Source organism: Mobula birostris, chromosome 10, assembly GCF_030028105.1.
Source record: "Mobula birostris isolate sMobBir1 chromosome 10, sMobBir1.hap1, whole genome shotgun sequence".
Lineage (NCBI taxonomy): Eukaryota > Metazoa > Chordata > Chondrichthyes > Myliobatiformes > Myliobatidae > Mobula > Mobula birostris.
In genome coordinates this window covers 111040837-111054043 of record NC_092379.1, presented here as the reverse complement: position 1 = coordinate 111054043, position 13207 = coordinate 111040837, and the positions used below count along the sequence as shown (strand labels likewise).

The 13207-nt window shown below is 35.5% G+C and overlaps 1 protein-coding gene across 2 annotated transcripts in view; it reads right to left on the bottom strand.

The window, feature by feature from the left end:
* Positions 1–1042: 1042 nt before the first annotated feature.
* Positions 1043–13207, bottom strand: part of LOC140204573 (rho guanine nucleotide exchange factor 9) — a 247829-nt gene continuing 235664 nt past the window's right edge. For both annotated transcript variants that reach the window (XM_072271292.1, XM_072271293.1), the window contains 2 exons: positions 11746–11814; positions 1043–3495 (listed from right to left, as the gene is read on the bottom strand). In XM_072271292.1, coding sequence (XP_072127393.1) covers positions 3314–3495; positions 11746–11814 — 251 coding nt within the window. In that variant the 3' untranslated portion in view covers positions 1043–3313. The remainder of the gene's footprint in view (positions 3496–11745; positions 11815–13207) is intronic.

Here is a 13207-nt window from a genome sequence, read left to right as displayed (position 1 = left end):
AAAATAGAGGGGTATTAGTGAGTGACTAGTACAATAATGCAATTAGTCCTGACATCATTAACAATGCTTCTAAGCATTGAACACTCCACCCTGCAACAATGTAATCCAAGATATAAAACATCTGATTTTTAGTTAAAACCTCACAAATACTCATTTCTGTTGGATAGTAACACTCGTGGGGAGGTACAATTGCAAGATACAGACACTGCAATGTCATTTAATTTCGTATTCAGTCAAAAATCAAAGTCCTCATTAATGAAAAAATATTCATCTTTGTTTCTTATAATCTTGTTGATAGTCTTTATTTCTGTATCTGTTAGCAATGTACCAGAACCTTTCTAAAAAATCCATTCTGCATATCTCAGAATAGACACTAGTGTCTGCAAATCAGTCTGCCCTTCCCAAATCATTGTCTATGTGCATCTAACCAGACAGTGATTGGAAATGGGAATGCTAGGCTTTTTATTATTGTCTTTTTAGTCCATGGCTGTTGAAATCAGTTCTCAGGATTCCATCTTTTTACCAAGATTAAATCATTCGGCACAGACTAAGAATCATTCCTAGCACCCTGTCTCTACAGCATAGTATTGTATTAGATCATTATTTCACATACTAAACCTCAAATGTACTCCATGACATGAGGGCAAGACGTACTTCTTGTTCCTCCGTCATAGAGAGGTGAATGCATTTAGCAAAATAGCTAAAGCTAGCTTAATGATACCCAGAAATATATTTGTGGTACCCTCTCCCCATCCATTAATTTTCTTCCCTTCTACAGATAGTCATTTTGCTTTCAGAGTGGTCGTTGATTCAGTGGACTCCATTCTCCTGCCTCTCTATTGTGTGAAACTAGTGGGATCATGGACCACATTGCACTTCTGTCTGCTCACACAGTCATTCCAGTCTGAAACTGAAATCTCTGAGTCGGGCCACATATTGGAGGAGGGTACTATAGTCAGTCAAGACCTAAAATGGAGAACCTTTTTGGTCTAGCTGGCATTCTCGACCCTTTAATTACTTATTGTAAAGAACATAAACTGGCATTATTAGTCAGAGTCATAGAGGACTACAAGACAGAAACAGGCTCTTTGACCTATCTATTCCATTCTGCCTAGTCCCATCTACCTGCACCTGGACCATGGACCTCCATTACCCTCCCATCCATGTATTTATCCAAACTTAACTTTTGTTTTGATCAATATTCCCCTGAGAAACTTCCTGTTCAATACTCTTGGTCAATTAGTAAGAAAAGATGCCATGAGCATTATTTTGGTCAACCGATACAGTCACTAGACAGTGTACTCTACAAAAATTTCATTGATTAGGTCTGGTGAGCCTCAAATTACCCAGAATGGGTACATGGGCCTCATTCTTCATATGAGTTACATATGATGCTGGTGTGTTTTACATTGTCAATCACTAACTGCAATGCATATTTGATCCAACTGACAAGTTGGCACTGCTTGTTACTCTTACCAGTAGAGGCAGATGCTGAAGAAACCAGGAAACCAGACTTGTAGAACCATGTACCAGTCAATCACTACTTTATATGGCACATCATGCAAGAAGTTACCTGAGCAAAGAGCTTGAATATGGTCAGACAGAGGCCACAGCTATTACAATGAAATTAAATAATTCAATATAGATGAAAAAAAGCAAGCCACTAAACTCTCTAAATGGATAGTAATAACATATTCCTGGTGGCCTATAACTTTAGTATGAGAAAAAACATTTTAGATTAACCAGGACTTTTGCTAACTGCCTTTGTTAAGGGCACCAACAGCCTTTAATTAGGAACAGCACAGAACAAACAATCTGTCAGCTGGCACCTAAGTGCCCGTGTACATAATCATATATGAACAAATTTCATCTTTGTTGAATTTGCTTCTACATTTTTGGCACTAATTTAATAAATATTTAATTATTTAGATTGTTAGAAAATAATATCTAGCTATGGTTATTGGAAAAGTAGCTCTGTAGTTCTATAAAAATGTCCATTTCAAAAGATTGGCTAGTTTATCATTTTATATCATGTATGATTTCATTGTATGCATTGGAAATGCAAAATAGTGAAATTTTAGCACATCACAAAACAAATGTTTACATCACTAGTGGCACAAAACATTTTTGTAGAACAATAGTTAAAGATAACTTAATTCCTTAATTTGCAATGGTTCCTCCATAACCTAGTTTACAATCTATGTTGTGCACTGTTCAATCCACAGAACTCCAATGAATTGCAAACATTTCAGCTAAAGTAGTCCAAAGATATTGTAGAGAAACCACATGGGATCAGATGATTACTGCTATTCCTGTGGAAGGATTAGTAAATGTCCAAAGATGCATAAGGTGAAGTACATATTAACTGATAACAACAAATAACTGTTGGTGGTACATTATGCCTTTCAACTTAATTTTAAAGGGTTAAAATACAACTTGATTAGTTATTAAGCCTTATTAATTGTTAAGTGTAACACTGCAACAGACTTGGACCAAAACATAACAAAGAATGTCAATTATATTAAGCAATTGATTCTCTGGTCAAAAGGTTATAGTTATATATCCATTCTGTTGAAAGATTTTGTTGTACTGTCAAAGTCAGTTGGCTTCTAAACCAACTAAGGACAATGATGGCCCTGTCAATTAACACTTACTTTCTGAATAATTACATACTCGATTGATACTAGTAGAAATGGTGAGAGTTATTCCGAAGTTCTTTAAACAGAGTTTGAACTGTTCATTCAGTACAACATATCATATCAGCACATGGTTATATATTAAATCATCAAAAGCATGTTTATGATAATTATTCATTAAAATATCTGTAAGTATTTTATGTAAAACTGATCAAGCAACAAAACAGTCACACTCAGTATATATGTAATAAGCTTTTAGAACAACCAAAGCAAGATGCGTTTATATGAACGTGTGTGAAACTGTATGTTCCTGTCTGTCTGTGTCTATCTGCATTTGTATCTGTGTCTGTGTCTGTGTGCCTGCGTGTATACAGCTGCAATACAGTACACTAAGGAGCAAATCTAGATTCACATAATCACAAATGATGTAATGCAATGAAATTCAGTTTTCCTTTCTGACTTTCTGTTGTCATATATTATATGTTTTATGAACAGTTGAATCACATTAAGAAATAATTCGATAAAATGTTGTTTTGAACCAAGGCTCAGCAGGAAAGGTATCAGCAGATGTTTAAATCAGCTAGATCCATGATCCAAACATGGTTTGTTGGTCCACACTTTGTTGTTAACTGCCAAGGACATGTCACCGGCTAGTTCCTCCCAAACAACATGGCCTGTTACTTTTTAAATGGTGTTAACCTACTGAAGTTCTGCCAGAAGGGAGACTGACTGCGTTTAGGCTCCGTCAGTTCATACATTGACCCCTGAGGTATGCCATCAGTGAGCAGGAAGTTCCTCTGATGAAGAGGATCAGGTGGTGCTGGGTATGAGGGAGGTAATGACCTTGTGTAGTTCACTCCTGAAATGAAAAAGAACAGTTCATTGAATATTGTTACATGACAAACCAAACTTGTTCAAAATATAATGCTTACATACCAGTTTGAAGGTACCACAGCATAAGAATCAGAACTGTCAGGCTGGTTAACAGTTTCCTCCCTCTGATTGTTAGAAGTCTTAACACCCTACTGTCACTCAGCATACACGTACACCCTGCAGCAACAACCCCCCCCCCACCCCCCAAACTAAAGGACAGACTCTCATCCTGCACCGGTCACTTTCCATCTTTTATTGCTGCTGTTTCACATATTTATACGACTGCTTGTTTTATTATAACAGTGCCAGTAACATTATACTGTCTTACGTAAACAATGCTCCTCACATTTTATGTCAACCTGTCAATCGTCAGGCCATTTCACTTCAGGGTCTTGTGCTAATACTATTTTGTAGACTGTATGCACTGGATCATAACTGTAAGTGCTGTGTGTGACTATATGTACTGTGTTTTGCATCTTGGCCAAAGAGAAACATTGTACTATTTAGATTAATACATGTGTATGGTTGAATGACAATAAACTTGAACTTAAATATGATACAATGAGGTCACAGGTTTAACTTCAGTAAACAAACTGAGATTTTCACCATGCTCCATTTGCTACCAGAATGCAGCAGAAGGAGACTTTGGCAGCAAGAGGCTCTCATTCCATTTTGCCTCAGAACTTATTTGGCCCTTTTCAACTGAGCTATACTTTCATGCTGAACAACACTAACCGACTTGGTTTTGTCCTGTCACTAAGTTTGGGAAGTGAGAAGTAATGCAAGAGGGTCTAAGTTAACAACTTTGAGAAAACCCCAGCAGTGTTCAACCTATTCACATGATATACTGACCTTGTGCTTACAAATTACAAATGTCCGCATCTTCCATTACAGAAACTCTTAATTTCCCACATGGGTCTCATTTTCCTGGCAGCAATTTGAACATTATCTGTGTACAGAAATCTTCCTGGATGTCTTTCTTTTCTTTCTTTTTCAATATTTTTATTAATTACTTGCATAGACAAATACAAAATACATTATGGTATTAAGGAAACAGAAACAAGATTGAATTGCCCCATAACTATGTATAGTAAATTAACCATAATATTGAAAAGGTATATTTTATTCTAATCTAAAGCAAAATCAAAACCCCATAACAAATCAGAAAAAAAACAGCTGTTTGGTTAAAAGGAAAAAAAATGTGACATATAGTCGTATATTCAAACATATAATAGCCATCATCATTGCTGACCAAATCAAAAATTGTGAAAGTAGTTCTAAAAAGGTCCCCATAATGTGAAAAAATCTTGTCTAGGTATAGAAATAGAACACCTAATCTTCTCCAGATTTAAACATGACATAACATCAATCAACCAATGGGCATGAGTAGGCAGAGCAGCATCTTTCCATTTAAACAACAAAACTCTTCTGGCTAAAAGAGAAGATAAAAGCCAAAAAATGCAAATCATTCAGCTTAAGAGTAAAGTCACTTCCTCCAACAATGCCAAACAAGGCAGTCAGAGGGTTGAGTTTAAAGTTTACTTTAAAAACCTCCAAGAAAGTTTGAAATACTTCTTTCCAAAATTTATCAAGCCGTGGGCAGAACTAAAACATATGAATTAGAGTGGCCTCTTTGACATTACACCCATTACAGTATGGAGAAAAATCTGAGTAAAAACAAGAGAGCTTTCATTAGCTCTTTAATACCACGTTTTCCTGAACAACTTGATAAGAGTGCTGTAGACTTGTTTCTTCAAATGAACCCCTTGGGTAAAGGTTTAATTTCTACTATTTGTGTCAAATTTATGAATCTCAGACGAGCCCCTTGTGATAAAATTAAAATTGCTTGGGAGCATGACTTACGTTTTTCTTTGTCCGACAAGGTTTGGGATTCAGTTCTTAAGTCAGTTAATTCAATTTCTTTATGTGCTCGTCATTGTCTTTTGCAGTTTAAAGTTGTCCACAGGGCTCATATGTCTAAAACCAAATTGGCGAAGTTCTATCCTGGTATTAGTCCCTGGTGTGACAAGTGCAAAGGAGGTGAGGCTTCCCTTATTCATATGTATTGGGCTTGTCCTACTTTGGAAAAATTTTGGAAAGATGTTTTTTTAACTTTATCTTCTATATTAAATTTCAACTTGGAACCTGATCCTTTGATCGCTCTTTTCGGTATTTCTCGAGACTCTGACAAGCATTTGATGTTCGTCGTTTAGCTGGCATTGTCTTTTGCCTCTCTTTTAGCTAGACATGCAGTACTCCTTAAGTGGAGAGATGTAGTTCCCCCTACCCATGCTCAATGGCTTAGGGATATTATGTCTTGTTTAGATCTTGAAAAGATTTACCATTCACTTTTTAATTCGGACATAAAGTTCCATAAGGTGTGGGGACTTTTTCTAGAATATTTTCATAATTCCCACCTAGATTGATTGGTGTATTTTATTTTTCTTCCCTTGATAGTCAGATTCTGCATTTCCAGCTTTCTCTGATTCTTTGATTAGGTAGCAGGCTGCTTTTTGTTATTATTATTCATTTCTCTTTTTGCTACAATATATAGTTCTGAGGTGATAAAAATCTCTCTCAAATATTTATAATTATATTATAATGGTTGGCTTGGAGTTGGATAGTGGGTGGGTTGGGTGCTTTCCTTTCTAATTTTTCATTTTTTAATATGGGTGACTTGCTCATCTGTTAAGACATGTATATTGCTATTTTTGTCTGTATTGCAATGATCCTTCTAATTATATTATTGATTTTTTTTCTTCTACGCTGTAGTTTGTAGAAAATCATAAATATAAAAAAAAGCAAGAGAGCTTATCCTTAGTCATATAGTCTCTATGAACCCCTTTAAATTGTAAAAGAGAGTGACGCACACAGAACGAAGAGGTGTGAACAAGTTTAAAGATTTCATTCTAAGTATCCTCATCAATTGAAATCTGTAGGTCATGTTCCCAGAGGTTTTTAATTTTGTCTAACGGAAAGTTTCTCAATGCCAAAAACATACTATAAATACTAGAAATAGATCCATTATGAAAAGGTTTCAAAGTAAAAATTGTATCAATTAAATTCCTATCTGGACATTTAGGAAATGTATAAAGTTGAGAACGCAAGAAGTCTCTAATTTGTAAATATCAAAAAAGTGAGCTTTACGAAGATTGTATTTAATAGATAGTTGATCAAATGAGGCAAGACTGTCTCCATCAAACAGATCCTGAAAATATTTAATACCTAGTCTATTCCACTCTTTAAAAACTAGATCAGTCAAAGAAGGTTTAAAAAAAATTAGAAAAAATGGGACCAGAGAGTGAAAAACCAAATAACCCAAAAAACTTTCTAAATTGTAACCAAATCCTCAAAGAATGCTTAACTACAAAATTATCAGTTAAATTACTTGAGGATAGAGGAATTGAACAACCAAGAAGAGAAATAATAGAAAATTTATTAACAGAATTAACTTCTGAAGAAACCCAAACCGGACGGTCTTCATGGTTGACATAGTATATCCAAAATGTAAGGTAGCATATGTTGACTACCTAGTAGTAAAGCCTCAAATCGTGTAGGGCTAATCCCCCATTTTTTTTTTAGCTTTCTGAAGATGAACTTTGTTTAATTGGTGGGTTTTATTCTTCTATAAGTAAGAAGATATAATCCAATCTAAAGAGTCCAAAAAGGGTTTAGGAATAAAGACAGGTAGGGTTTGAAATAAGTATAAAAGTTTAGGCAGAATATTCATTTTAATAGAATTAATACATCCAATCAGCGATAAAGAAAAGGGAGACCAATTTGATAGTACCTTCTTAACATATTCCAAAAAAGTGATAAAATTTTCTTTAAAAAGAAATTAATAATTCTTAGTAATTGTTATACCCAAATATGTAAATTGATTTCTTACAACTTTAAAAGGAAGGTCAGAGTTGACTGATGCCAAATAATTCAAAGGAAAAAGTTCACTCTTATGAAGATTAAGTTTATATCCTGAGAACTGACTAAATTCAGAAAGTAAAGAGAGTATTGAGGGTAGAGAGGACTCCACATCAGAAATGTAGAGCAAAAGGTCATCAGCATAAAGCGACACCTGGATGTCAGCTATAAGTTTGGATGCCACACTATTGAAGCAGTCTGTGCATCTGAAATCTTTTTTTATATCTTTCATTTTCCTACGAAGCTCTGTAAGACTGAAAAAATCTTTAACAGTGCTGCTGGCAGGAAGTGTGATTTGAAATGTTCCTCATAAATACCAAAATGCTGAATCTAAAAAAGAAATTCCTTTCAAAGGTGACAAGTGAAAGGCTGTGAAGTAAGTTTAAATTGTCCCCCAATTTTGCGAGGTCAAGTACTTTAATTTAGAAACATAAATGCAGATTCTGCTGTTGTAATAACATAAAACTACATAGCTCTGAAATTGAAATGAATCTTTGGGATTTCCATGTACATATGGTTCAATGTGGAATCGCTAAGCCTGTTTGCAATGATTCATTGCTTCTTTGTGGGTTGTGTTGCTTACAGATTTCACCAGATTCAAGGAAATCATTACAACTGGTGTAAGTTTCTGCTATTTATAAACTAGTCCGGCTGCAATGATGTTCTGAAAATATTACATTTTATCAGATCCGTGTGTTTCTAATGGCATTGCCAAGCTGTAATTACTGCTTAACAGATTATCCCTCCATAAAAAATTATATATTTGGATTATTATTTCATCAAAATAATATTTTAAAATAGAAATTTAAAACAAAAGGAAATTATTGCAGCTTTTACTTAATCATATGTTTATGTTTAATATTTAAATTTATAACTAAAATAGTGTTTTTTGCTTTTGCTTAGTATGAAAATATTTTAATGCAATTGACCGCTCAGCTGGCTTGATTTTATTATAATTTGGGTACTAAAAACAAGGAAGAGTAAATCCAAAATCACTGGATCTTTGTGGATGCTTTATCTGCCATCAATGGCAAGTGTTATTGCTTCATTATTGACTGCAAATTTTGGACTGAGAAGATCTCTGAAACCCTAGTACAGTAATCATGCTGCAGAAACACAAACTGTGCTATTGGAGTGATCACTGGGTGTTAGCCTGGCAATGTTTCCATGACTGAGGATGTGGCTGATGAGCTAGGAAGATAGCAAGGGCTTTTGGAAAAAGTGAGGGAAGTGAATGATTTGGGAGGGTCAGAAGGGCCTTAGACAGATGGTTGTAATGTCTGGAGTAGCCTTTGGTTGGAGGGGGACAGGGGATAGAAGAATGGAACTGCTGGTTAGTTTGCAAGAGTTTCAAGAGAGTTGTCTTGGGTTGATGGGTTCAGAAGTTCATAAGAGGCCTTGGAAGATTGGATAGATCAGAGGATCCTAGATGTTGGTTGGGTGGGGGAAGGAGATGGGACTGAAGGAGTGTGGAATTTGAGTTTTGGGGTTAGGAATGAGATCAATGGATTGTGGATGATGAGGTCAAAAATTGTATAAATATTTTTAATGGAACCGCAGTAAGTAAAGGACTTATGACCATATTTAGAAATTACTATCTTGCTAAACTGTGTCTGTCCCAGACATGCCCGATATAGCATCAATGATCTCAGGATTGGCTGAGACTTAGTCAAAGAGAAGCAGTGGGCCGGAGATGACTTCACAGCAATCATGACTAATGTATAAATTGTGCCTGAATATACCCAGGTTTATGTCCAGAGTGTCACAATAAGAGCTCGAAATGAACATTATCAAATTTCACACTTGTAAACATTGAAATTTCAGTTGCACAACACTGAAAAAAATGCAAGTGAACTTCTAGTTTTTTGGAATTGCATAATTTTAGTTAACCAGATCTTTCTAAAGGTTCATCGTGATGAGGTTAAATCACTCACACAACATATATGGTGCTATGTTTATTCAATTGCTTATATTTGCAATTTATCTCTAATCTAATCTAATCTAAACATGTTGTCTTAAATATTCTCTTTATATTCCTGCTGTGGTGCTCAAACAGAAACTAAGGACCTCCAGATGCTGATGTCCAGCAATTTACATGACTCACCCAAAGACTAATTGGAAAAAGACACTTGTTTGCTATGTGTCCTTCAATTGTACTTGGACCCATGTCAAAGTCAAAGAGCATCACATGAACAGTGAGGAAATCAATCAGAAAAATCCAAACAAAGCCAGTTTGCTCACATCTGCATGATATTAACTTTGTTACTGGGAATTTATTTTGGCCCTTTTCCTAGTTTGAGCCTTAATTTACATAAATGTCAATAGTAAAACAGCTGCTCATCATTTTACATCAGCCAGCAGATCTATATTGGGATGTGAAGATCAATTTAAAAGTCAGCCTTTTCCAATTACTCCTTATTTTGCAGAGTTTTTATGCACACCGGCTGAAATGCTGAATAAAAGCTTTCTAAAAATATCACAGGCGTAGAAGCAGCTCTTTTAAAATGCAAATCCAGATCACCAGATGGAAAGATGGATATAAATTGGGAATACTCTTCCTCTCATTCAATTTCAGCTTCTCAGAATACCTTAAGCTAAAACTAAAGGTTTTAAAAAAGACATCTATTTACATTCTGAAATAAACAATTTGAATACACAAAAAAATCTGGTTCCACAGGAATTTAAAGCCACATTCTCATTTATTTCTCTATAGAATGCAGTCAAAGTGAGAGAAATTATTTATCAGCTAATCAGCATTTAAGAGAATGAACTAAGATGGTTAATAAATGAAAACTAAATATAGTACATAAATATTAACAAAATCAAGGATAAATTTGGTATGACAGGTGGCACTCACTCTCAGATTAGCCATTAGCAAATCTTATTACACCGAATGATTTCAACGCAGATTAATACCCTTGCATGAAATTTTCATTAGTCCCAGTTTTTCTATTCATTAGCCTGAATGAAATTATGGTGTATCATTATGACCCATAGGTACCACTGCCCTTGGCCATTGATTTTGATAGTTTAAATAGTGAATCTTGATAAGTTACTGACTATAGAAAGCATCACATTTCGGCCTAATCCTGCCACTCTCCAATATCAATTTATGCAATCGCTGGTGCTTTCAGTCTTTCTTGTGGAGGCTCAACTTGTACTAGTCCTTTATGTATTGTTCAAATAATGTTTTTTTCCCTCTCCTCAAGACATTGCTGAATTGCTTCTTTGAAGTTACTGAATTCCGGCATGTTATGGTTTATGGACACTGCACAAAATGCAACAATTATTCATACATCTCCATCAAAATATGTTATCTACACAAACTCTACTAATTCCTGAAATGCCTGGTTTGAATGTCTTAAGTAGGCAATTTATTAGTGAATTTTTGTTTGCCATTATATTTATGTGCCCAAAGGCCTTTGATATTTTCCGGACTATTTGTGCAATGCAAGATGTTTGTACATTATAAGAACATGGAAAGTTTTGTCACACAACGTATGTTATTTTTGAACTCACGTGGGCAGAAAATTATTTGGTATTCACTCTGAAAATTTGAATACTTATTGAAGGTTAGAACAAAGTTGGAAAACATTACAGCATACCGGCTGTTCAAATTTTTAATGCCATTGATTAAATCTTTCTATTATTTTTCCAGAACCTTCAACCATTTTTCAATATATTCAATAATGTAGAATTCTATAAATGACAGTAATACTTTAGTATCTCTTCCATGGTTTTGATAGGTAAATGAGATTCATGAAACAAGAGCTCCTTGACCAAAACAAAGATTGCTTTCAATCAAATTGATACACCTAAGCCTCAACGATGGGCTAGATGGAGTTATCTAATTCAGTACTGACCTGCAATTAAATATGGAAACTCTTGATCAACATTACTTTGAATCGCGTTTCTGCCCAATGGGACTTGAGGCAGTCAGAATCATATAACACGGAAGCTGGCCCTTTGGCTCACCAATTCAGCACCAGTCATCACCACCCATTTACACTAATCCTACATTACTCCCAGTTTTTATTATCCCCCCCAATCTTATAAATTCCCTTCAGATTCCACTACCCACCTACAGACTAGGGGTAATTTACATTAACTGACTAATCTGGATGTCTTTGGGTTTTGAAAGGAAACTCAAGTCACAAGCAGAAACTCCATAGAGAGAGCACCAGATGTCAGAATTGAACCAGGATCTCCAGTGCTGTGAGACAGTGCTCTACTAGCTTGTTTTACCAGCTGCAATTTCTAACTCCTTGCTTGTAATATTGTCAGCTAGAACGCACGGATTACAAGGACACATGCTCACCTTTCTGTTTGCTGACTTTTCTTACGGTCATTGCAGCTTGCCTCTTCTGATACTCCGAGATTTCAAACCCTGAAAAGCAGGACAATAAATAGGAGAGTTGTAGATTCAAACCAGGTTGTTTGAAAGTAATTTTACTGTCAACAAGGTGAGAACCTTTAGATGCGGTCCCCACCACACACATATAAATGTGCGACAAATGATCTGATCTTAGCAGAGGAGGGATAGAAAAATTACACTTATATAGCAACCCTCACACCCTGTCTTAAGAGATATTTTTGAAGTGTAGTCAATATTGTAAAGTTGGAAAAATGAGTTCTCATTTGCTCACAGAAATCTCCGACAAACAACTGCCAAATAAGAATTAAATAATTAGCTTTGTTTTGCAATGATGATTGATAGGTAAATATTGGTTGGGCTCCAGGATTAATTCTCCTACTCTTTTGAAGAGCGCTATGGGATATTTCAAATCCACATATTCATCTCATCTGAAAGATAACCTCTCCATTGATCCCTCAATGTCTGATTAGATGTTAGTGCTTAAATCTCCGAATTGAAATTTCAACCTAGGCTCAACTGATTCAGGGATGACAATGCTCCCAACTGTGCCTCCACTAATATTTCAATCACCTTATATAAGGGCCACATTGTATCAAGTTGATGTCATTTTCCTTTCTTGTACCAAACAAAGCAGCTGGAGATGTCAGGGATTGATTGCGCAGCCTCTGATCTACCTTTGTAACTACAGATTGCACGGGACTGAATTGTACATACAACAGTAAATCAATGCCCAGCTTTTGCTGAATCTGAAGGATGGTTTTAATATTCTATTACCAATGAAAACCAGAACCTTTCAGTTCAGATTTATTTATCATATATATAGTACATCTAACCATACAGTGAATTGTTTGTGTGAACAACCAACACACCTAAGGATGTGCTGGGGCCAGCCTGCAAGTGTTGCCACACATTCTGGCACCAACATAGCATGCCCACAATGCTAAGCAGTGTTATGTTCTGTAACTTCAAAACATTAAACTAACTCAAAGGAAGTCACAGGAGTCTGGGAATGTTGGTCTAACTTTGAGTTTACTTTAAGCAAGACACATATAGTAGCATGATAACTTATGCAGTTCACATATTTTTACATATAACCTGTAAGTAATTAAACAAACAAAAATGCTTGATCTTGGGAAGCTGCATTAAGTTCAGTGTTCGCTTATTAATCCTTCTATTGCTCCTTTTACGATCTGATCTCTCCTCTTGGTTTCCTCATCCACAACATTACCTGGTGAATCCTCTGCTTTCATATTTCCACCGACTTCTTTTGTGTTCGCCTTCCATTCATCCACCTGGGGTTTGATCTTTGCATCTACTTTTACAAGCAGCTTTTTACTTCCCCACTTGAAGTACATAATATAACCTTAATGCATGCAGACTAGACTCTGATTGTACTGTACATACT